At 38.1% G+C, this 25,469-nt stretch overlaps 1 protein-coding gene across 4 annotated transcripts in view; it reads left to right on the plus strand.

The window, feature by feature from the left end:
• Positions 1-25,469, plus strand: part of LOC126440339 (molybdenum cofactor biosynthesis protein 1-like) — a 356,199-nt gene that overhangs the window by 169,866 nt on the left and 160,864 nt on the right. For 3 of the 4 annotated variants that reach the window (XM_050090627.1, XM_050090626.1, XM_050090629.1), the window contains one exon: positions 13,877-13,934. The exons of the other annotated variant lie outside the window; for it this stretch is intronic. In XM_050090627.1, coding sequence (XP_049946584.1) covers positions 13,877-13,932 — 56 coding nt within the window. In that variant the 3' untranslated portion in view covers positions 13,933-13,934. The remainder of the gene's footprint in view (positions 1-13,876; positions 13,935-25,469) is intronic. 4 annotated transcript variants of the gene reach the window in all.

Genomic DNA, 25,469 nt, shown 5'->3' on the forward strand with positions numbered 1-25,469 from the left:
ATGTTTTGAGGCATCAAGGGATCACAAATTTAGCATTGGAGGGCAGCGTGGAGGGTAAAAATCGTAGAGGGAGTCCAAGAGATGAATACACTAAGCAGATTCAGAAGGATGTAGGTTGCAGTAGGTACTGGGAGATGAAGAAGCTTGCACAGGATAGAGTAGCATGGAGAGCTGCATCAAACCAGTCTCAGGACTGAAGACCACAACAACAACAACATGAAGGAACTGACTCCTAATAAGTAAGATGATGCCTGTAGAAAAGTACAACAAAACAGTAATCTCAAAAAAGGACAGGATAGACAGTACATTCTGTAGGACATATTAAAAGTGATTGGTAAAAGAGACTTGGTGTGTTAAATGCAGCTTTTGGTTACATGATAATTGAATTGGATAGATAAACAATCTACTTGCTAAGTGGCGGCAGAACACACACATAAAAGAAGATTATAATTAGGCAAGCTTTCAGAGCCAGTAGCTCATTCTTCAGGCAGAAGGGTTGAAGTGGAAGGAAGAGGGGTGAAGGATAGGTCTAGGAAAAATTGTAGATTTTGAGAAAGTTACCCAGAACTGCAGATCAGGGGAGACTTTCCAGATGGGATGAGAAGGAAAGACTGATTCCACATCTACATACATACTCCACTAGCCACCATATGGTGCATGGCAGAAGGTACCCTGTCAAACTACAATAGTCTGAATAAAATTACTTGATAGTTGACATCAATCACTTGCCGCAACAATGTTGCCACATTGGCTACCAGCTACCGTTTGGTTACAGTTGACAACAAACAAGCGGCTCACTTCACAAATTATGTTAAACGTTTAACACAGAGCAATTTTTCTAGTGGCTGGTGCAAGGTATGTCAGAAATGTTGGATACTCTGTCGACTATTGATTTAAAGTGACCAGTGACTGAACTGGGGAAGACGACCCGTTTTGTATCCCTGACTGTAAACTTGTGTCCTAACCCAGCCGAGAAAATTGTGGTCAACAGTCTGCAGCAGTACTAATATCATGATCGCTTTGTTCATGGCGATTAAAGCTAACGCTTAAGGGTAAACTCAAGACAACAAAAACTCAATTTCAGGGCTGAAAGCAAATTAAAATTTCTCCGTTTCATTTGTTACCTGTAACTATCCTTACTCTAGCTGCACATGCTGCCATGTTAGAAACCAGTGAACAGTCCATGTGGGCACTTGTTCGTGGATTATAGATGACTGAGTTAGATTCCAAATGAAGAAATAGTGACAGGAAGAAAAATAAGACCAAATAGAACAGTCAAAACAATGATGAAAAATGATGCAGCAAAGTATTAAAAATAAAAAAATACATTTAAACCAATTAATTGAATGAAAATAATAATCACACTCTTTTGGTTAGATTTAGAAATAAAAATTTTGCTACATTGATGAGATTCAAACCTACGACATGCTACACATTAGATTAATCTGCCAACCATTGTGCTATTCCACAGCACTGCATGAAGTATTTATATATGTGAATGTAGTGACCCAGTTGCAACTATGAACTGCAACCTTAAAAATTTCAGTTTCACACAATGTAGTGAAAAGCTTATCTAATGTAAGATGATCTCTGTGAATATGATAACTATATGTATGATACTGAATTACACCTTGTGCTGAGTTATTCGGTAGTGTTTGGTTAGTGCTATGAATGAAATGTGTGTCTTTCATTAGCATTGTTAATGTGTGTTGTTTTTGGTGTAGCTATCGCGTGTCATGAAATACATAATAAAAGTGTCGGGCTCGTAATTCGGGATACAAATACATCAAGAAAGAATGCTGAACCAGGAATTGGAAGTGACTGGCCAATTTTGGTGGAGTTTGGCAACAGCAGACAGTTCAAGTGTGACGCTGACTACTCTTATTGGCGTTTGAAGTGCCAACTATCAAGTAATTTTATTTCAACTGTAGTCAGTTCCTTTTCCGTTCCATCTGCCAATCGATTGAGGAAAAAGTGAATGTCTATATGCCTCTCTATGAGTCCTAATTTGTCGTCTCTTATCTTCGTGGTCCTTACGCATAATGTATGTTGGTGCAATCAGAATTGTTCTGCAGTCAGCACAGTGTTCCTCAAAATCCCTCCAGGGATTCCCATTTGAGTTCCAGAAACATCTCCATAATACTTGTATGTTGTTGTTTCGACCTACTGTTAACAAATCTAGTATCCTGCCTCTGAATTACCCCAATGTCTGCTTTAATTCGACCCCTTGTGGATCCCAGACACTAGCATCCTATATGTGATGTCCATCACAGCTGAGCCACACTGTAGTAAAATCCACCCAACAAACGAAAGATGATTATTCGCCCTCCCTACCATGACCCTCACAAGTTTGTTCCATTTCATATCACATTGCAACGTTATGTCCAGATATTGAAACAATGTGACTTCATTCATGACACTACTAATGCTGGATTCTGGCATTATGGATTAGTTTTTCCAACTCATCTGCAGTAACTTATATTTTTCTACATTTAGGGTTAGCTGTCATTTATCACACCAACTGGGAACTTTGCCCAAGTCATCTTTTATCCTCCTAAATCACTCAACGATGACACCTTCCATACACCACAACATCATCAGCAAACAACCACAGATTACTGTCCACTTTGTCCATCAGATCAGTTATGCACGTAGAAAATATGAGTAATAGCGCTCCTATCACACATCCCTGGAATGATCCTAATGATACCCTAGTCACTGATGGACACTCACCGTCGGGATAATGTAGTGGGCTCTATTACTTCAGAAGTCTTTGAGCCACTCACATGTCTGGGAACCTATTCCATGTGCTTGTACCTTTGTTAAAAGTCTGCAGTGAGGCACTATGTCAAATGCTTCTCGGAAATCAAGAAATATGGAATCTGGGTTTGTGAATTTTGTGATGGCAAAGTTAGAGGAGCAATGCATCTGCATTAAATTTTGCGTGAAACTCAAGAAAACCTTTACACAGACACACCAAATGATGCTGGGAGCCTATAGCGATGAGTGCTTAAGCCATACTTGGTGTTATGTATTATTCACACGTTTTAAAATGGCTTTACAAAAGTCAAAAATAATCCTTGTTCAGGACGCTCTTAGATGTCCCCTGATGACGCTTGTGTCAGGAACGTCAAAGAAATTGTGTGTGGCAGTCGAAGATACACTGTCTGAGAGATTGTAGAAGAATGTAACATTTCAATTGGATCATGTTATGAAATGACACAGCATCTTGGAATGCATTGTGTTGCCGCCAAGTTCATTCCACGGCTCATGAGTCAAGACCAAAAAAACTTTTGGATCTCACAAATGAGAATGAGATGTTCCTTGCGAGAATAGTATGACCCCTGCAGACTTCTTTTTATTTCCAAAGTTGAAAAGGATGAAGTTCTGCAATGGTAGATGAGATAAAAGAAAATTCGCAGACGGCACTTTATGCGACCCAGCAAGAGGTGTGTCAAGACTGCTCCTGGAAGTGGAAATGATATTGGGAGCAGTGTATCAATTGTGGAGGAGAGTATTTCGAAGGAGACAATCCATAGTAATTAAAAGATAAGCATAGAAAATTTTGTGGACAAAGTTTTGGAATTTTTTGAACAGACGTCGTATGACAAAAGGGCATGCTGAGTTGCCCATGAGCGATGCTTTGTACTGATTTGTGGACATAAACTTATTGGTCTCTATGAAACTGATTAGATTCAAACCCAGAATATGTTCAAGAATTCTGCAGCAAACTGATGTTACGGGTATTGGTCTGTAATTTCGCGGGTCTGTTCTTTCGCCCTTCGTATATACAGGAGACGCCTCTGTATTTTTTTCCCCAGTTGCTAGGTCTTTCTGCTGGGTGAGAGATTCACAATAAATACAAGCTAAGTAAGGGTCCAGTGCCATATAGCACTCTTTGTAAAACCAAATTGAGATTCCATCTGCAACTGGCGACTTATTTGTTTTTAATTATTTCAGGCGTCGGGGATGCTTACGAGGGTGGTTTGAAAAGTTCTTGAAACAGAATAGAAAAAATGTACTTATGTCACTGAAACTTTTTTGTTTTTCAATGTACCCTGCTTGTAGATTAATTCACTTGGTCCAACAGTGTTCCAATACCTCGATCCCATCTCGACAATGATTTTCCTCCAGGCCTATAAAATAGTTGTCAACTCAGGCTATCAATTCTTCATTTAAGTGAATCTTCATCCACAAAGAAAAATTTTAAGTTTAGGGAAGAGGCACGTGTGGCAACAATTCATACCTTAATTTGTGTAATTTTACCATGGCGATGGCACATGCATGCGAGCGTGCATTTGCTTGATGCTAGACGACTTTCTTCCTTATTAAACCTGGCCTTTTTCGCATATCATTTGTTGCAATTTGTCCAGAAGGTTAGCATAGTATTCTCCAGTAATTGTTTGCCCAGTGGGGAGATAATGTACAAACAGAATCCCCTTCTCATCCCAGAACACTGATGCCATGCCCTTCCCCGCTGAAGGAATTTGGTGGCGCATCCCAGAACACTGACGCCATGTCCTTCCCCGCTGAAGGAGTTTGGCGGCGGAGATTCAGCATTATTTCTACTGCCTTGATTATTGCTTTGTCTCTGGGGTATAGTAGTAAACCAAAGTTTCCTCGTGGTCACAAACCAGCACAAAAGATCTTGTTTGTTTCTCCTAAAACAGGCCAAACATTGTTGTGATATGTCCATTCTCATGCGTTTTTGACACAGCGTCAAGAGTCGCGGCACCCATCTTGTGAATACCTTTCAGATGACATCTGGCAAGCGTGAGCAGTTTCATGCACTCTAAATTGGTGATCCTCCTTGATCATTATGCGGACTTTTGCAATGATTTCTAGAGTAGTGACACGTTTTGGCTGACCTATTCATGGATGATCATCATCTAAGCTCTCCTGACCAAATTGAAATTCATTTATCCACTTGGCAACAGTTGAAGACAAAGGAGCAGAGTCCCCTGGTGTTTTCTGGAAATCGGCATGAATGTCCTTCACTTTCATACCTTTCTTTATGAAGTATTTAATCACTGCTTGAATCTCGACCCGACCCCCCGTCCCGTACCGTCGCGTCTTTGCAGATCACTGCACAGGAACAACAACAGAGCCATGTCACTGCCACAGCTCTCTTCCAAGAGCACTGACATGGGACGGGTTTACAGGCAACAGTCCAACGAATATCATGTGAACAACTTGTGCTAGTGCTGGCCTCTTGTGGTGATTGTTGTTAGGTGTCTTTGTGCTATTGTCAAATGACGGTATGTTTATATGATTCTCTTGCATGAATGATTTCTTAAATGCAAAATTTAAAACATTTATCTCCTACTGCCACACCAGACTGGTCAAGTGACTTGATGGAATTCTTTGACTCACTTAGTGATTTTACATAGGACAATAAATTCCCATGCTTCTCAGCCAGATCTTTTGCTGAGGTATGACAGTGGTAGTAACCTTTCCTTGTTGCCATTTGGCATTCTCTTTTGAACCAAGAGTGCAGTAGCTTTTCCTTCCTCAGTATTTTCCAAATTTCATTGTTAAACCGCAGTGGCTCTTATGCATCCTTAATTCGTTTACTAGGTACAGACTTGTTGAGAGTGCAATTCACGATCTGTTTAAGCTTTGACCATAATCTCTCTACGTCCATCTTAATGGAACTAAGTGATGTCAGTTCTGTCTAAGTAAGATGCTAACATCTGCTTATCTGCTCTTTCTGGCATGAACATTTTCCTAGCCTTCTTGACTGATTTATTAATTTTTGTAACCTTAGTTGTTATGATGTTATCATGATTATTAATCCCCATCTCTATGCTGAAGTCATTGATGATATCTGGCCTGTTTGTAACTACAAGGTCTAAGATATTTCCATTGCATGTGGCATGGCAAACTAGGTGCTCAAGACAATTTTCGAAAACCACATTCAAAAGTGCTTCACAAGATTGACTGCACCCCCTGCAATGAAGCCATAGGCTACCATCTATACTCAGTAGACTAAATTCACCTCCAACTAGTATTGCATGATCTAGGTATTTACGTGCTACTGTCTATAGACTTTCTGTGAATGGCTCCAAAACTGTCATAGCAGAACTGGGTGGCTGATTATCCATTAATTAACGTGATTTCACCTAGACTTGTTATACGCAACCAGATAACTTCACTGTCACAATCAGCTTTGACCTCAATAGAGACAATGGACACTCCCTCTCCTACAGTGTCTAACCTGCCTTTCTGATATATATTCCATTAATCACTAAATATGTCAGAGCTTTCTGCTCTCGGTTTCAGCCATCTCTCAGTCTCTGAGAATAATTTGAGTGCGATACTTTCCTGGATGGCAGTAAATTCGGAAACTGTGTTACAAGTACATTGACAACTGATAAAATTTTGACAATCTACACTGGAGTGAATTCAAAAGATAAACCTCAACCAACATTGAATGTATCTTGGTGATAAAGAGCCCAAATAAATAAATTGATGATTTTATTCCATTTCATCTGATTGAATGAAACACACACAGCATAACTACTCAGAAAACAACTATAGTGCTGATTACATTTACTATCATACATGTAGCACTCTGAGAACATTTCACCTTGTCATAGTAGTCCTGTGTTTTGGAACTAGGCAGTGCTTCATTTCACAAAGCGAAAGGAATAGCTTGTGTAAAAAACAAAAGAAGGGGAAATAGTGGTTGCTGGTGTTTTTAACATTATCATTCAATTTAGTTCCTATTGTGAACTTTGCAGCTAGGATATGTAAATCCTCTGAGACTGCTATTGATAATATCTTTATGAACAAATCTAGGGGAAAGACGTCATATCACAAAACCAATAGTAAATGGACTATCTGATCACGACGTGCAGCATCTTGTGTTAAATGTTGAAACTTGTCAGGATAAAAAAATATTAAATCTGAGTACAGGAGGATAATAAATAAGCCAGAAATTGAGGAATTCAGGAAATTGCTCAAAGACATGAACTGGAGAGATGTTTACCTGACTCAAAAGGAAAATGCAAAGCATTTACTAATAAAGTTACCTCCTCTTTTGAAAATTGTTTTCCCCTAAAGGTAACTCAGATCACACAGAAGTCAAAAGATAAACCATGGATTATACAAGGAATAAAGATATCATGTGGGGCAAAAAGGAGACTGTATCTACTATCTAGGAACGTTTCTGATATTAGAATTGTAATGCATTACAAAGAATACTGCAAAATATTGAATCAAGTAATCCAGAAATCGAAGTAGCTTTATTAAGAGAAAATGATAATTGTATCGGGCAACAAAATAAGAACTGTTTCAGATATAGTGAAGACAGAGAGAAGTGGGGCCAAAAAGGAAGTGGAACAGATAGCTCTAAAAGTAAATGAGACTTTGGTAACAAGAGCATGTAGTGTTGTAAATCTCTTAAGCAAGACTTAATTTTTGTTACTGACGGCTCGGGGTTATCAGGTTCGGTGAATGGTGCAATGGAGTATCTGGGACCAGTCTTTGAAGAACATCGTGTAGAACCTATTCGAGGAACTTTGAATTCCAACCATTGCTTCTCAGTATACTTACTCCTTAATGAAATTTGTTGCAAGTTATATATCTATATTTCCAACAAGTAGCTCAATACATATTATCAATACTAGGAATAAGAAAAATCTACATAAAGACCTAAAATCACTTATGTTGGTCCAAAAGGGGGTCCAATATTCAGGAACACACATTTTCAATAAATTACCAGCAACCATTAAAAACTTGGTTTCAGATAAAGCACAGTTTAAACAGAGTTTGAATGACTTTTTGATAGGCAATGCCTTCTACTCTATAGATGAATATCCTAACAGAGACTGTTAGGCCAGCTTAAGTAAAAATATGTTAGATATAAGTTTTGACAGCACTTGGTTGCAACAGTCAATATTAAGTATTTTGTGTATGATAAATTTATTAATAGTGCATAACAATGTTTCATTCTGACAGCGTATTAATTCTGTAAATATTAGCTTTTCCAGTTTATTGTATTGTATTCACCTATTTTGACAATCTCATGACAAATGATCAGGGTAGTATTCATTATATTAAAATGTTTTGTGTTATACATTCTGACATGTTCCACACCCTCGAGAATCATCTCATTTTTTCGGTGTATGTAATGAAAACTGAATCAAATCAAATCCAATCACCATCTCTCATCATGTAATAACTTCACTTCTTCTTCTTCCCTTGTCGTCTCCTGTTTTTCCAGTACTCGTCCATCTCCTCCTCATGTTTTTCCCCCTTTATTCTATTCGTGTTGTTCTCAATCCCCTATTTCTTCTGCATTGAAAGCCTTTTATTTTTATTTACTTATTTTTTTTATTGAGGTGAGTCTCTACGGACTGCGTGGTAACAACCGACTTCACTCTAGTGTCCAGGTCTTGTTCTTGCTCCAGCTTTGACTTCCTGCCAGTATCTTCTGAGCCCCTGCAAGAAGTGCCTTTTTATGCTCTTCAGATAATGGTCCTCACTGTCTTTCGGATGTTGATGCCATGTTAAAACCTTGGTAGTTGGTCACCAATCTTCTAAATTTGTTCCTTTCAGGAATTTCTCTCTGAGATACCAATCTGCTTAAGATCTTTTTCACATTCTTTGAACCATCTCGGCCTCGTTTTCTTAGATGGGATGAAACTCCATATTCTTTTTGTTAGTCGATCACCGTCCATTTTCATGAGATACCATAAAATAACAATCATTTCTTCGTAATGGATGCTGTGATAGGTTCTGTCTTGCTGCACGAGTCCTCATTTGCTCTCATTCGCCATTGTCCATCGACCCATCTATTACCTTAGGATTTTCCTTAATATCCTACACTCACACTTTTCCAGCCGCTCAGCTTACCTTGTCTATTCGTGGTCAAAGATTTGGATGCTTATAAGCCCTCAGGTTTTACAACTGTATTATAATGTTGGAACTTGGCCCATATACTCATAGACTTTTTGTTATAAGTATTCTTTGTCAGTTGGTATGCTTGGTCTAACTTCCTCATCCCGACAATTGCTTCTTCTTTTAATCCATTCTCCAGGTGGATGACTTCACCGAGATACCTGAAATTCTTAACTCATCCAATTTTTTCCCAGGTTGGTTATCATCCATTCAGGTCCATCACAGATGTTCGTCATATGTTTTGTCTTTTGAATAGAGATCTGGAGTCTAACTTTTTTCAGCAATTTCTGACAGCCTATTTATCTTGTTGACTGCTGACTCTATGTTGTTAGCAAAAATGGCTAGGTCAGCCGCAAAATCTAAGCAGCCAATGCACACCCCTTTGTTCTTAGGACCAAGTCTGAACCACTCTTCATTTGTTTCTCCTTGGGCTAATAACTTTCTCCACTCTTGAATGACCTTTTCCAAGACACAATTGAAAAGGTTCAGATACCTCACCCATAAATTTAATTTTTGACACTGTGTTAGTAAGAGTTTGTTTGATCAGCTTTCTTGATGTATTATCCACCCCAAACTTTTCCAAAATATTCATTACTGCCTGTCAGTCGATGGAGTCATATACTTTCTGAAAATCAACAAATATGACCACATAGTTATTTTTCCAATTTTTTTTGTACCTGATCATGTTCTTCAAGTTAAAGATCTGTTCTGCGCAAGAATCGCCCTTTCGGAAACCAGCTTGATAGTCCCCAATCAGTTGGTTACAATGATCTTCTATTCTATTCTGTATCACTTTGGAGAGAATCTTATATGGAACAGATACTAATGAGGTACCCTTATAGTTATTGACATTCTATTTATCACCTTTTTTGTGTATACGATGGATTAAAGCTGACTGCCATTCAGTTGGTATCATCCCAGCTCTCCAGATCTCCTCAAAAAGTTGGACTAGTATATCTAGAGTTTCATTATTTGCCAGCTTCAGTAGTTCCACCACTATTGAATCCTCTCCAGCTGCCTTATTATTCTTAAAGTTGTTGATGATCTCTTTGGTCTCCTCTTTACTAGATGGAGATGAGGGGTAGTTTGTGGATTGGGGCACATACAGGGAATCTTTCTTTCGGTTCATCACAATTAAGTAGGTTTTCAAAGTAACGAGACATTATCTTGCAGTTCTCTTTGTTGGTCAGGCCGAGTGTGGTGTGCGTACTGTAAGACCTTCAGTACACACACCATCAGATTATTTGACTTGTTGCTCTAACGAAGTAAGCGAGTGTCAGCAATATGTCTCGTGGTCTTATCATGGCATGTTTATCTTCTGCCATTAGGTCAGACGATAGAAATGCCACTTGCACACTTAGAGTAGCAGATTGATGGTGACCAACTTTAAATAGAACTTGATTAATTTTCACACACATTTATTAAAATAATAACAAATATAAAAATTATTTAACTTGGTTCTGGATGCTATTTACAATTGACAATCTGAAGTTCCTTTGGTACTGGTATGTTAATCTTATTCTTACATATATCTCGGATACTTGACAAAAGTGTCTATACATTTATCTTCATGGCTATGTACAGGAATATGGTAATCTTATTAGGCGCAGACTGGATCTTGACTATGGACTGGCACAGACAATTGTAGAACTCGTACAGACTGGTACAGACTAATGCAGACTGGTACAGACTAATGCAGACTGGTGCAGACAAATGCAGACTGACTGATCGAAGGTCTTTACACCCGTTATAATACCTCGCACGTTCATGTATCACTGCGTGAGTGTGATGCGCGAGGAGAAAGTGTTCTATGTTAGCAGCAATCTCATTGGCTGCGTTACATATTAATACGCGGATCGGCGGAAGCAGAATTTGGTCCGTCTCTATGGCAGCGCCATCTCGTAGTGGGGAGATGGACGAGTGCTGCGCCTGCGCTGTTGTGCTTAGCGGGGCGCACTCTAGTGGGAAATTTGTGTACGCGCTGAATACGCGGAACTATGTACACAACACTGAGCTTTCCATTTTCGTCTCTAAAACAAAAACTAGGGGCTTGGTATCCTTTCAAATTCGATTTGAACGTCTGATAGAAGTCTCTGACATTGTTTATCTGGAAACGCTGATCGATCTGTTCTAACTGCTGTTTCTCATGCAGTAGAGTTCTGGCTGCATATTTTTGAACTTCATGGAATACATCAAAATCATCAGGTCTCCTGGTAGAGTTCCACTATTTCCATGCACTTGCTGTTTGGGCCACCACCTCACCACAAACCTCATTCCACCATGTATGATTCCTCTTTTTAGCTGTCAGGATTGTAGTATTAGCTGCTTGTTGGATCATGGAGGCAATGTCTGCCCATTTATGGGATTCAACTGTCAGTTACTGGTGGCATTGTTCCATTACGTTTTGATTGATTTTGAGCTTCGCAGTATCATATTTATGAAATTTATTTCCGGTTTTCACAGTCTTATTGAGAGGGATGAAATTAACTTTGATCTTGGAGAGGTGATGATCCTTTTACATTCAGTATGTTATCTGTAAAAAGGTTTCTTTCTATTATTTCTGATTGTTTGATGTTGTTTCTTTCTTATTTCTGTAATCCATGCTATCATTGATTCCTTCTTCCAGAACTACTCATTCAGTAGAGGTCTCTAAAAAAAGATTAATCTTCTTTTAGCCATTACTTCTGATATTTTCTCAAAATTTTTGTATATCTCCTCATTACTTCTCATTTTCCAGCCATCTGTAGCTTGTATTGCAACCATTATTTTCTAATAATGCTCCTTTGTGGAACCTCTGTTCTGTCCAGCTTATAGTTCATCATTAGGCATCCTCATCCATGTAAACATCCTGGTCATACCACTGTGGGATAGTGTTTAAATTTGTTTTTTTTTAGTTGTACATTTCTTGTTGTAAATATCCTTTGTCAAACGATTTGCTCTCTCCAGTTTGCTGACTCTTGCATCTACTGTTAATTCTTCTAGTCCATTTTGTTGTACAGTTTGTCCAATATATTTAAATTTACTTACTAATGCTATTTTACATTTTTGTTTTTCTAAGAATGTTGATGCATTGTTTGAAATTGTCATCAATGTTCTTTTTTTGGCTGAAATTTTGGGACCAGCTCTCTTTGCTATTTCTTCCAAAAGATTTGTTTTAATAACTGTCTGTCAGATTTTTTGAAAGTATATCAGAATCATCTGCAGAAGCCAGGCAGTTTACCTTAATTCCATTTGTTTTTCGTCCTAAAACTATTGGTTCAATTTTGTGATTTTTTTCTCCAAATTCCAATAACTTTCTATTTTTTCTAGAATGTAGTGTTACAGTAAAGGTGATAAACTGTCCCCTTGTCTAACACCAGTTTTTATTTCAAATGGTTGAGATACTTCTCCCATAAATTTAGCTTCAGTCACCCTATTTGCTAGTGTTTTGAGGATTATGTTTGCTTTAACACAAAATTCTTTGATGATTTTACCCATAATTTCTCTGCCTACCAAATCAAATGTTTTCTTGAAACCAATACGTGATACTATTATTGGTTTGGTGATTAACAGTCTGTGGAGAATTATCAATTTTCTAATAAACATCTGTTCTGTGCAGGGTCTTCCCTTTCTAGAGCTCCTTGAGATTCTCCCAGTTATTTGTCTAAAGTTTCTACAACTCTGTCCAGAGAATTTTTGATAATATTTTGTATACCACTGGCAGAAGTCAGGCATCTCTGCAATTGTTGACATTTTGTGTGTCCCCTTTTTTTCATAGCTGTGGATTAATGCTTTCAATAATCTCTTCAGCTTTCCAAATGTTCTCAAACAGCAGTTGTAGATCATTTGTGTGTTCTGACTATTTCAATAATTTTGCTGTAGTGGAGTCTTCATTTGTTGCTTTGAAGTTTTGGAATGATTTGATGGCTTCATGAATTTATTGTTCTGTTAGTGGAAAATCGTCCTCCAGATGTTGTGGGACTGCTATTATATATTGCTACAATGTGCTGTTATTGTTATTGTTGTTGTTGTTGTTGTTGTTTGGTTGCCTGTTCTTCAGCACTATCTTTCTGTTTCGTTTATCTATTTGCCGCCATTTTAGCCCATTTACCGGTATTTTCAGCTTGTTCTTCACTTATTTGACCTTTTGGTGGCTCCTCTTGAAGAGATCTTATTTCTCAGCATTTAAAATTACATCATCTGCTGCTCTTTCGCATCTGAATTTCATCATGTCCAGTCTAGTTTTTTCATTCATTTAACCATCCATCTTCCATGACTCAAGATCCTAAATTATCATCCTTATTTCTTGAACAGTCTCATTTCTCTTTTTACATTTTCCAGATGAAGAAACTTTTGGTCCTCAAAGCTAAGATTAGTATCAGTTTTTTTATTTGTTTCTGCCTATGGCTGCTATATCTCTTTAGTTAGAATATTTTCTCTCTCTGTATTTGATTATAGTCTAAGTCTGAATATTTTTATAAGTACATTTACTGCTGTAGCAATGAGTAAAATAAATTGTATTGCACTGCCTGTAGCATGTAGCACCATTTTGACTGTTAGTCCTCTTGCTGTACAAAAAGTAGCTTTGATGATTACTTAATGCAAGTATTTTGTAAGAGCTGTGGAATGGTTAGTATCTGTTTATATTTTTCTGATTAATTCAAGCTCGTCAATGCACATCCTGTGTTAAGGAAATATTTGCACTGAATTTACTGTGTGTTAAATATAAGCAGTGGATCCATTGGGGTAGTCTGTTTGGTAGAAATATGTCAAGGTGAACAAAACAGGAGATGGTGAAGGAAGAGAGGGAAAAGATCAACATTTGCTTCTCATCAGCAATATAACTGGGTTGAAACATTCAGCGAAAATTATCTGTGACAGGAAGTTGTCAGAAATACATTTTTTGAAGAAACTTTATGTTTGTATAAGCATTTATTAAATTTAAAAATTGGATTTCATGTGTTAATACAAAAGGTAATGTTTTGCATTGCAGGCATGCTGAACCTGTCAAAGATGAAGAATCGGCCAATGATTCTTATTGGAGGATAACAGTATGTATAACTTAAACTTGAGATTCTTGAAAATAAAGCTAGTCAGTATTTCTTAACAGTACTGATTTAAATACATCTAAAAGATCGCTGTTACCTAAATGAAAGTTGACGAGCAAAGTCTTAGTGGACATTTGTATAAATTTGTCATAGGTGTTATTTACAAGAAGAGTAAATAGTTTCAATAGGAATGTGGTGAGACATTTAACAAATGTGATGACCACACATTAATAGGACCTTGTAACATTACCATTATGATATTAGTAAGCTTTTATGTAAATAACAGAAACCCTGTCTCTATGTTGCCACGTATAACCCTCTTACTAAAATTTAGTTTAGTTTCCAAATAAAATACACTGTGGACGGATAGTCCTGTTTATAGGAAAAGATAATCAATAGAGTTATCCTTCTTACAGGATTTACCGTGTGTTGCGTCTAATGGATAAGTAAATTGGACTATTCACTTCTTGTCCTAAGATCTTACCCAGTGGCTAGATAGAAACACAGTATGAATAATAATATACTGAAGCTAGGACAACTCATTTCCAAGTTCATTTAGTGGTTTAAAACATGTACTTAATGGTCACCAACCTATCCTGGCAATGAAATAGTGAAGTATTGGAGAAGCAGAAATGTGAATTTTGCCTACTTTCTTGCTACTGTTTAGTTTGGCTCTTCGAATAAATTACCCCACTTAAACAATTTTGGGCTACATCTTTATACATTATGATTTAAAAAAAGAAAAAGCCCAGTACATAACTTCAAGGAAGGTAAAAAAAATTAGCCGGGGATGGGGGGAACAACCTTTAGATAAGCACTTTCCATAATCAAGAAACTTAAATACTTAGACACTAAAGCACACACTTTTTAACTGAACATTTCACTTAAAGAAAACCTCTTTCTTGGTGGAATTTACTTTCAAAAGCTATTATTCTTTGAACTAATTCTGTATAGCCATCTAACAGGTTCTAGTAACTTGGCTTCACTCTGATTGAATTTTATGTAAGCAAACTATAACACTTTGCAATAGTTAAGAAAACATTTTTATTATTTACACTAAAGCAATTTAAATGGTGCCTCTTTATATTAACTTGGCACTTCACTCTGATTGAATTTTATGTAAGCAAACTATAACACTTTGCAATAGTTAAGAAAACTTTTTTATTATTTACACTAAAGCAATTTAAATGGTTCCTCTTTATATTAACTTGGCACTTCATAAGTCTGTAAAACAGGACACTCGGATCAATCAAACACCAGGAAGGAACCCTATACAGATGTATGATTAGGATGAAATGACAGGGTGAGCCAGTTTCCGTAAATTTCAAGAATGATTATTAAATCACAGTTTAAATTAATGGTTCATGCTGTACAAAGGTAAAAATAGAAAAAAATCTTATCTGGTGGCTATATGCTTGGGTTTGGCGAACAGTTATGACGGCTACACTACCCACACTATGGCCTGCAAGTTTCTTGCTGTATGGGCTCAATTTCTCTTCTTGGCTTCATTCAGTTTTACATACAGTAGCTCAACAACTCGCAGCTATGCTGTAAGCTGTTTGCAGTCTTCAACCAAGGCATTTTTATGGAAATTTGCAGGCAAAGCTTCGGCTCCACAAAGGAGTTACCTCAATCACTGCCGCCTACAGACTGTGTGACTTACTTCCCACACTTGCTCAAGGTAGCACGCCAATTCGCCTTTCGCACCTTTTCCACTCCCCACAGCTATTTTCGTTTCAAACAAAAGCACACTGGCTTTTACATAACACCTATTTCTTACATTGTTCCTAAGCATGACCATTTCTTAAATTGTCAAATTTACATCAACATGAACAATTTATACACACAAATATTTTTAAATACAAAATGTTATCAAAACATTATTTAGACCCTTGGTATCCTTTGTAGAGGACTTGGGCAGGTTTGTCCCATCCTAGTACACATTATTTTGTTACCTCCCTTCAGATATTCCATTTAGCTACATCTACAATAATTCCCAATGTTCTGCCTTTTGAGGTGTCCAGTGCGGGTTGTTTTTATTTTTTATTTGATATGCGTATTCCATAGATCCGTACATGCGAGTGATTCGCCTGAATGTAGAACATGTCAATACAATTGTACAAATACAATTAATGCTACAGAATAGTAATATAATTCAATGATATAGATATTACAAGCTGTCATTAAACTAGTATAGCAATTCTCAACATAACATTATAACTATAACATTAACACTATAACATTAACATAATATTGTATCATCCATCTAATAACTAAATACATCTATTATTAAGGGAGGGCATTACTTCTGGAAAAGAATTCATCTAACGAGTACAGTGGATGGTCGAGCAGGTATTTTTTTAACATACCTTTGAACAGCGTTTCATTTTCTATTGTACATTTAATATAATTAGGCAATGCATTAAAAGTCTTTATAGCCGCATACTTTACTCCCTTCTGTACAAGTGTTAAATTTTTTAGTTCAACATGTAGATCATCTTTACCTCTAGTATTGTAGTTATAGTATGAACAATTTGTTTCATACTGAGCATAGTCTTTATTAACTACATTCATCAGAGAGTATATGTACTGACATGTTGTGGTCAGAATACCTAACTGTATAAAAAGTTTTCTACATGAGGTTCGTGGAGGAACCCCACACATGATTCTGACTGCTCTCTTCTGAGCATTTAAGATTTTTTTTGAGGCTGGTGAATTACCCCAGAATATTATTCCGTAACTCATTAATGAGTGAAAGTACCCAAAGTAAGACGATTTTAAAATGTTGATGTCCCCAAAATGAGTAATTATTCTTAGAGCAAAAGTTGCTGATGAAAGCCTTTTTAGAGTAAGGGACACATGCTGTTCCCAGTTGAGCCTACTGTCAATGTGAACCCCCAGGAATTTAGTGGATTGCACCTGTTCTAGTTCCTGGTTGTCATGAGCAATTACTATACTTTCTAGAGTTTTATTTTTGTGTGGAACTGTATAAAAATAGTTTTTTTAATATTAACTGAAAGAGAATTAATTGAAAACCAAGCTGTAACTTCTCTGAGTATATCATTAACATCAGTCTCCATATCAGCAGTAGACTGACCATCAACGACAATGCTTGTATCATCAGCAAACATTGTGAATTCACAATTTTTACTAATGGACAGGGGTAAATCATTAACATATATTAAAAACAGCAAGGGTCCAAGGACAGATCCCTGGGGAACTCCATGCTGAATTTTGCCCCATTCAGAATCCACTAGATTAGGAGATCCTTTGTTGCAGCCATGTAGAACCACCTTTTGTTTCCTGTCTTGAAGATATGATTTTAGCCAGTTACCTATAGGCCCTTTGATTCCGTAATGATAGACCTTCTCCAAGAGTATCTTGTGGTTTACACAATCAAAGGCCTTGGAAATATCACAGAAGACACTAACTGGTGACTTCTTACTATTAATAGACTCCAAGACATCATTTGTGAGTGAATATATGGCACACTCTGTGGAAACTCCTTTTTGAAAACCAAACTGTCTGTGGTTAATAATATTAAGTTTATCAAGATGTGCCACAATCCTGTTATACACTGCCTTTTCAAGAACCTTTGAGAATGTTGTTAAGAGAGAGACAGGACGATAATTTTTTACATCTGTAGCATCGCCAGACTTGAAAAGAGGTCTCACAGTGGCATATTTCATTCTCTCTGGAACAACTCCCTCATAAAGAGACATGTTGCAAATGTGAGCAAGTACTACACTTACATCATTACTGCAGGCTTTCAACAGTTTATTAGAGATGTTATCTATACCTGAAGATCCTTTACTTTTCAATGAGTGAATTATTTTTTTTATTTCATTAACAGTTATGGGTGTTACATTTATATCATTAAAACATTGTGGGAGGTTAAGTTTCATAATATCTAAAGCTTCTCTTAGGTCACCACTGAACCTATTTGAGAGGTGACACTTAGAAAGTGGTTGTTAAATGTGTCTGCTATCTGTTTACTATCAGTTATTTCCAAATCGTTAATTTTTAGGACAGCAGATTTTTCATTGTCAGATGGTGAAGTACCTGTTTCCCTCTTTATTACATTCCAAATTGTTCTGATTTTATTGTTTGAACAGTTAATTTTAGATTGCATGCACATACTTTTAGATTTTTTAATGACTTTAGTTAAGATTTTGCAGTATGTCCTATAATATTTCATCTGCAGGGGATTATTGGATTGTCTAGATATTATATACAGTTCCCTTTTTCTCTGGCATGATATTTTTATGCCCTTGGTGAGCCATGGTTTTTTGCTTGATTGCCTGTTCTGTAGTCTACAGACCTTTTTTGGAAAGACATTTTCAAATATATCTGATAATTCATCAGTAAATAAATTATATTTTGTATTAACATCATTTGCAAGATAAACATACCTCCAGTCAGTCTCCCGAATGCATAATTTGAATTTTTGGATATTTTCCTCATTCATGTTTCTAATGGTTTTCCACTGTGTACTAGCTTTGTTCTGATTTGTATTAAAGTTGTCAATTGTGAGTATTTGCCCATCATGATCAGAGAGTCCATTTATGACTTTTTCAACTTTGATGTGATTAGTTTTACTCATATCTACAAAGATATTGTCTATTAGAGTGCTGGAAGTGGCAGTAGTTCTTGTGGGAAAACTGACAGTGGAGACAAGGTTGTAGGTATGCATTAAGTTTGCAAACTCTGTCTTAGAAGATGAGCTTCCTAGGAAATCTATATTAAAATCTCCAGTCACTATAATGTCCCTATTTTTTCTTGTGAGATACAATAGCACAGAATCTAATTGTTTCATGAATACTTTAAAATTACCAGATGGAGCCCTGTATACTGCTACGATTACCAGTTTCTTGTTACCTTCTACTATTTCTGTGACACATGCCTCAAAGTCTTTCTCTACACAATATTTCTCTACATCTATTGTATCAAAGGACAGGCTGTTTTTCACATAAATAACTGCCCCACCTTTGCACATATGCTTTCTACAAAATGAGGTAGCTAAACCATAATTTGGTATATTGAGCATTTCAATGCCAAAAGTGATATGGTGTTCTGTCAGACAGAGAATATGAGCACAATTTGCGCCTGTTGGTTCATCAATATTTACAATAAATTGGTCTAACTTACAGAGCAGGCTTTGAATATTTTGGTGAAAAATTTTGAGCTCATTTTTAATTACATGATTAGTTGTGGTGTTACCATTGCTAGGACTGAGTTTTATTACTTTTGATATACCAGTATTACAGGAACAGTTTTCTGCAGGGAAGAGGGAGCTGTTGTGCTGGTAACACCCACATTTGTTGTTATTAACTACATTACTTACATTCTGATTGGAACCTTCCCCCTTCTGCCCCAGTACCATAAAAAATCCCCATTTGCAGCTGAGGACTTTCTTGATCTCAGGCACATCCTATGTGGAGCAGCTGCAGTCACTACTGTGCTCCTTTTTGCCATAGAGGGTGGATCTCCTGTTGGTGAGGTTTCTACACTGTCGGCTTGTACACTTGATCCTGTGGGGGTTGGTGTTGCTGTTTCTGCTATTGATGACTGTTCTTCCTCCTTAAATGCTGCTGCTTCACAAGTTGGCGGTGGACTAACGTTTCCCACTTGAGTTGTAACTGCTGGTGCTGTCTTGCTTTTGTATAAAAGACCTGTTTGTGTTGATTCACATACAGGTGCTGCTGCATATGAAGTCTTCCCTTCAGCTGTTCCATTAGGTTTGAAGGAGTATTTTGACGACACTGTATGTATTTCTTCCAATGGTACAGTTTCAATGGGCACAGGTGCTTTTAGAATGATTGGAGGAGTGGTGTTTTCAAATAGTTTGAATGTTTCTGCTAATAATGCTTTAGCGAGTACACGTTTTCCTAGCCAGTTCCTGTCCATTCCATGCCGAGTAAAATGGTTTCTCTCTTCGGAATTACTGTCCAAAAACTTCACGTCCTTGAATGCTTTGCATACCTTTTGAAACATTCTGTTTGTGAATTTGATTTCATTATTTACACATGAACTGTTTATTAGGTCATGTCTATATGGGATGCTAACGATGATTGTTTTTCTTGGCGAGATTCTTTCCAGTGCATTTCGCAATGCTGTGATTGCATTTTTCGACTCATTTTTATAAACATCGTTAGCTCCAGCAATAATTACACAAACATCGTTTGGTTGAGGGCTTAAATCTTTAATTATTTGCTGGAAAGGAGCCCCGGGTTTTACTGTGGCAGTAACGGAAAATTTAGATTGCATATTCGTAAGAATAGTGGCTAAATCTCGTCCATGGCTGTCTGCAAAGATATAAACTTTTGGTTTTGTCTCGTCTTCTCTCAATAATTTCATTTGTCGGTGTTTCTCTTGTGCAATGGGCGCAAACGAGTTTTTCGTAACTATAGCAGATATTGGAGCACTTTGAATTTCAGTAACGGTTTCTTTGAGAGTGTTGTAGTTTTCACTTTGTACATTTTTCACAAAAGGATTAAAATCGACATTCAAAGAATTAATTAACGATTCGATGTCATTCATATATTTTTTAGCTATTGCGAGTTCTTCTTTCAGCACATCAGAGATGAGTTCTTCAGTACCAGCATTATACATCTTGACTGCACTTTTTCGACCACTGCACTTAACAAAGCCACATACACAATTCGGATTTATCACTTTTCTGTTGTTCATACACGATAGATGGATCCATATATGTGAAAAAGAGCACAAACAAATACCGCTATGAATACTGTTTTGGCAGACTATGCACTTTAAACTAAATGTAATACGATTTTCTACGGCACGATTTACTACTGGTTGCATACTCGACGCCACTTCCTGGGTGTATTGTATCGAGTTAGCTTTTTCAAATTTCCATGTGGGTTTATCAATGTATTTTGTAACTGATATTTCAGCACCAATGATAACTTTTGTGAGCCAATGTACACTCCTTGAAAAATGTTTCAGTACTACTATTGAGTGATTCAGTGGTAATTTGTTCTCATCAGTGGAAAAGATGGATGGGTAAGGTTTTGTATCAGTTTCCATCTGCCTGCCCAAAACGTTTTAAATTCCTTGGCATCAAACTTAGATAATTTCTTGTGTGTTGATCCATTCGAACAATGGTTCTCTATTTTTGTCTCTATTTATGTATCTCCGGGTTGTGTTTTGGAATTAAAATCTTAAACATATACGTGCTGTCTAGTTGCTGTGTGTAAGACTAGTGTCAGACACTTTCCGTTAGGTGATTTGTGGACTGATGTAATAACCAGGCCTTTGAGTTTTATTCTAATTACTTCTACATCATTAATTTTCTGACAGCTTAAGCCAGCATAATCCAAGAGCTGTTTCTTTTTTCATTTATTGTGGTAGCACCTAACAATTGAGAGGAGTATTGATATTGCTTTATATTGCGTAATCTTGCATGTAGCTTCTGAATTATCACCTAAATGCATTTCCTATAGAGCTATAATACTGACGGCATGCTCATCATCTAATTTGCTTTGGTAACTGCATTTGTCACTTGTTAATCCTACGTTAATTTGCATAATATGGACACCTTGCCTGATAATTTTTGACTGTAAGCTCTGAGAAGTGCTGGACCATCTTTTGTGTAGAGTTTTTGCTGTATGCTCCTGCAGTCACACTGCCTTGGTGGACCATCTCGGGGGTTGTCTACATGCCACACAACAGTCTTTTTGGTGTCCCGTGTGAATGATTCACTGGTAAATATCCTGTCCCATACACTTTTGTTTGTAGACAATACTTCTGTGTTAGCTGAAAATAGAGCCAGGAAGCAGTAGTCTCAGTACCTCAGAGAATTAGTTTCAGGTAAAGTATATGGATCTAACATATCTAAAATGCACATGGTTTAGTTTGGAAACCACACAAACACCCAAATGTACACACCCGCAGTAGCTGCACGGGGTGGGGTGGGGGGGTTGGGGGGTGGGGGGGGGAGGGGGGGGGCAGAGTGATTGGAGAAGACAGTACATTGCCTGAATGGGAAAAGATTGGTGGGTACAGAAGAGAGAAGGGAAAAGGTGAAGTGATACAGTGGGAAACAAATTAGCAGAGGTTTAGGTCAGGTGGATGGCACTAGATGTGCTGGAGAGACAATTTCCACCTGCGTAGGTCAGAGAAACTTGCACTGGAAGGGAATATCCAAATGGTATGTCTAGTGAAGCAGTTGTTGAAGTGGTGTACAGCCTCTTGGCAACTGCAATGTCAAGTCTGTGGTTTGCCACAGTTTGGTGCTGGACATTACTGCGAGTGAACAGTTGGTTACTTGTCATCCCTACAGGGAAAATTGTATGGTAATTGCAGCATAGCTGATTTTTAACAGGTTGCTTTTGCACATGATCGTGCCTTTTATATGGTGGGAGATTCCTGCGACTGGACTGCTGTAGGAGGTGGTGGGTGGATCTGTGGGACAGGTCTTGCACCTGGGTCACTCACAGGATTAGGGGCGGACAAGGATGTTCTCTAGATTGTGTGGGCAGTGGAACATTACTTTGCAGGAATAGGGTAGTATCTTGAGTACAGTATACCCCATCTGAGATAGCCAAAGCCCCAGTGAAGGATGTGGTTGAGCTTTTCAAGGCCTGGGTGATTAGATGAGTGCTGACCATTGTCTGGTTAGCAGGGTTACAGGTGTGAAATGAGGAGATGGCACGGGAGATCTATTTATGAATGAGACGGATAGGATACTGTGGCTCTGGTAGTGCTATTGCCATATTTAGACAACTCCTGCTTTCCACTGGGGATAGGGAGTCCACGTGTGACAAGGCTGCATGGAAGAGCCTTTTTGACATGGAATGGGTGACGGCTGTCAAAGTGGAGGGAGGTACTGTTGGTGGTTGGTCCACTTGACATGTATTTATGGATATCGATGTCTAGTGATATGGCGCATTGAGTTGAGAATAATCAGGTTAAGATGATTTGGGAGTAGGTTTTTAGGTTATGGAAGAAGCAGTCTATACCATGAGTCCAGATCATGAAAATGTCTCAATTACTCTGAATCAGACAATGGGTTTTAGGTGTTGACAGGATAGGAAGGACTTCTCCTGATGGCCAATATAAAAGCTGGTATAGGATGGCACCATGCGAGTACCCATGGCAGTACTACAGATTTGTTTATACAGGGATAATCACTTAAAACCTGCACCACAAACATTGCAGAAATGGAAAGTGCTATTGACGTGTGGTTTTCACAGAATGGATTGGTAGTTGGGGGCTTATGCTAGTAATCAACCAACAGGTTGTAGTGATATTAGAAAGTGCATTTTTTGTGCAAACATAAACTTTTTTAAATGAAACTATGCCTATCGGTATTAACTAAAAGTAGGGTAAATTAGTCTATCAGCGGTGTTTGTTGCAGGAGTCTAGTGTGAGCCATTCATGAGATATCATATTTTGAAAAGGTCCCACGCCAACACTTGTACATTAGCTGTAAAGTTCCCACACCAACACTTGTACATTAGCTGCGGTAGCACAAACCAAAGAACAGTCCAAGTCCATACACTAGTTATGTGGATTGTGACCAGTAATGAGACAATTGACCATCACAGGCTGTGTTCAAAATGACCACTGGCAGCACCAGTATATGCTCCCATTCTGGTATGGAAAGACTGCTGCACACATACCAGTATTTCAGCAGGGACAATCTGACAGGCTGTAGTAATACATCATTGCATATCATCAGATGTAGTTGGTATGCCCTTGTAGACAGTCTTTCAGCTTTCCCCATAGAAAAAAAGGCTCCAGGCATGAAATTTGGCGAATGGATCAACCGAGATACAGGTCCTCTGCATCCAATCTAATGATTTGTAAACAGTTTGTGAAGCCATGTTGTACATCATGCACTGTGGGTTGTACAGCCATCGTATTGGTACCACAAGTTGCTCCTAGTCTGCAGAGGAATCTCTTCTAGCATCCGTGGAAGATGATTTGTTAGGAGGCTGTGATACTTGTGCGCATTCAGTGTTCTTTCTAAGAAAAACGGGCCTATGAGCTGATGGTTCACTGCCTCACACCACACATTTACACTCCAAGGATGCTGAGATTCCACCTGCCACAGCCAAAGACAATTGTTAACAGACCAATTGTGCTTATTTCAGCACTTTACGAGGCCACGATTGTTAAAATTTCCTTCACCGCTAAACAAGATACATGATACATCTGGAGTATCCTGTCTTAATGCCCATGTATGGAAGTTAACACAATTCTCTTGATCAATTCCATGCAGCTCTTTATAGAAAGGGATACACCTACATCAATGGAGAATGCATAGGACACTTGCCCGATTAATGCCATTTCCACATGCGATTGTGCAAGAGGTAACATGTGGATCAACTACTTGTTTCATCTGTTATGTTGCTAAGAGTTAGGCTATGACTTCCACATAACTGGTTGAAGAGGTTGCCTAGCAACTACCCACACACACAAACACACTGTAAGCAAACAACATCATACCTAGCAACTACCCACACACACACACAAACACACTGTAAGCAAACAACATCATACCTAGCAACTACCCAGATTGAGTGGCACAAACTAGTATTGGTGTGGAAACTTTTAAAAATACTGTATCTCATTGACAACCTGTACTAGAATCCTGCAACAAACCCCACTGACATTCTGATTTACCATATTTTTAGTTTGTTAATGTCAGTAAGCACAGTTTCATTTAAAAAGTGTACATCTGCACAAGAAAGGATTTTTACAATCTGTTGATTGGGTAACAGTAATGAGTCCCTGTCTACCAATCCATTCAGTCAAAGCCGCAAATCAATAGCACTTCATACTTGTGGTGCGAGCTTTAGGCATTTCACCCTGTAACTTGGTCTTCGAAAGTGAAATAATTGTGAGTCAGGATGTGTTTGGGGAAGGGGATTTGGAAAGAGGTGGTGGGTTTGGTATCAGGAGGATGTTTGGAAAGTGAGGCCATGGGCATGGGGGATGTTGTAAAATGACGTTGCATCCATAGTAACCAGCAAGGAGTCATGTGGTAGCAAAACAGGAACTGCAGAAAGGCGGTGAAGGAAGTAAGCATTGTCTTCACTGTAGGATGGGAGGTTACAGACAATGGTTTGCATGTGATCTTCAGTGGGAGGATTGTACCCAGCCACAGTTGGGCAAGTGGAGAGACCTGTGTAGTTGGGTTGGCGAATAGGTAAAAAGGAAGGAGTGGTGTGAGGGAGGAGATAGATCCAGGAGTCAGGTTATGGGATGGACTTAAGGTCTTGGAGAGCTGCTGGAGTCTTGTTGGAATTCACGGATGTGATCATGGTTGTAAGGTTTGTATGCAGAGGTGTTAGAAAGTTGGTGAAGACTCTCAGCCACATAGTCACTATGATTCATGAACACTGTGATGAAGCTTTTATCTGTAGGAAAGATGATAAGGCACGGATTGATTTTAAGGATATGGGTAGCTGTGTGTTAGATAGGAGTGATGTTGGTCTCACTAGGGAGGATTTAGGAAAGGAAAGTAAGGCCGGGTTAGAAGTGATGAATTCCTGAAAGATAACCAAGAGA

Source organism: Schistocerca serialis, unplaced genomic scaffold (genome assembly GCF_023864345.2).
Source record: "Schistocerca serialis cubense isolate TAMUIC-IGC-003099 unplaced genomic scaffold, iqSchSeri2.2 HiC_scaffold_1362, whole genome shotgun sequence".
In the NCBI taxonomy this organism is placed as follows: domain Eukaryota; kingdom Metazoa; phylum Arthropoda; class Insecta; order Orthoptera; family Acrididae; genus Schistocerca; species Schistocerca serialis.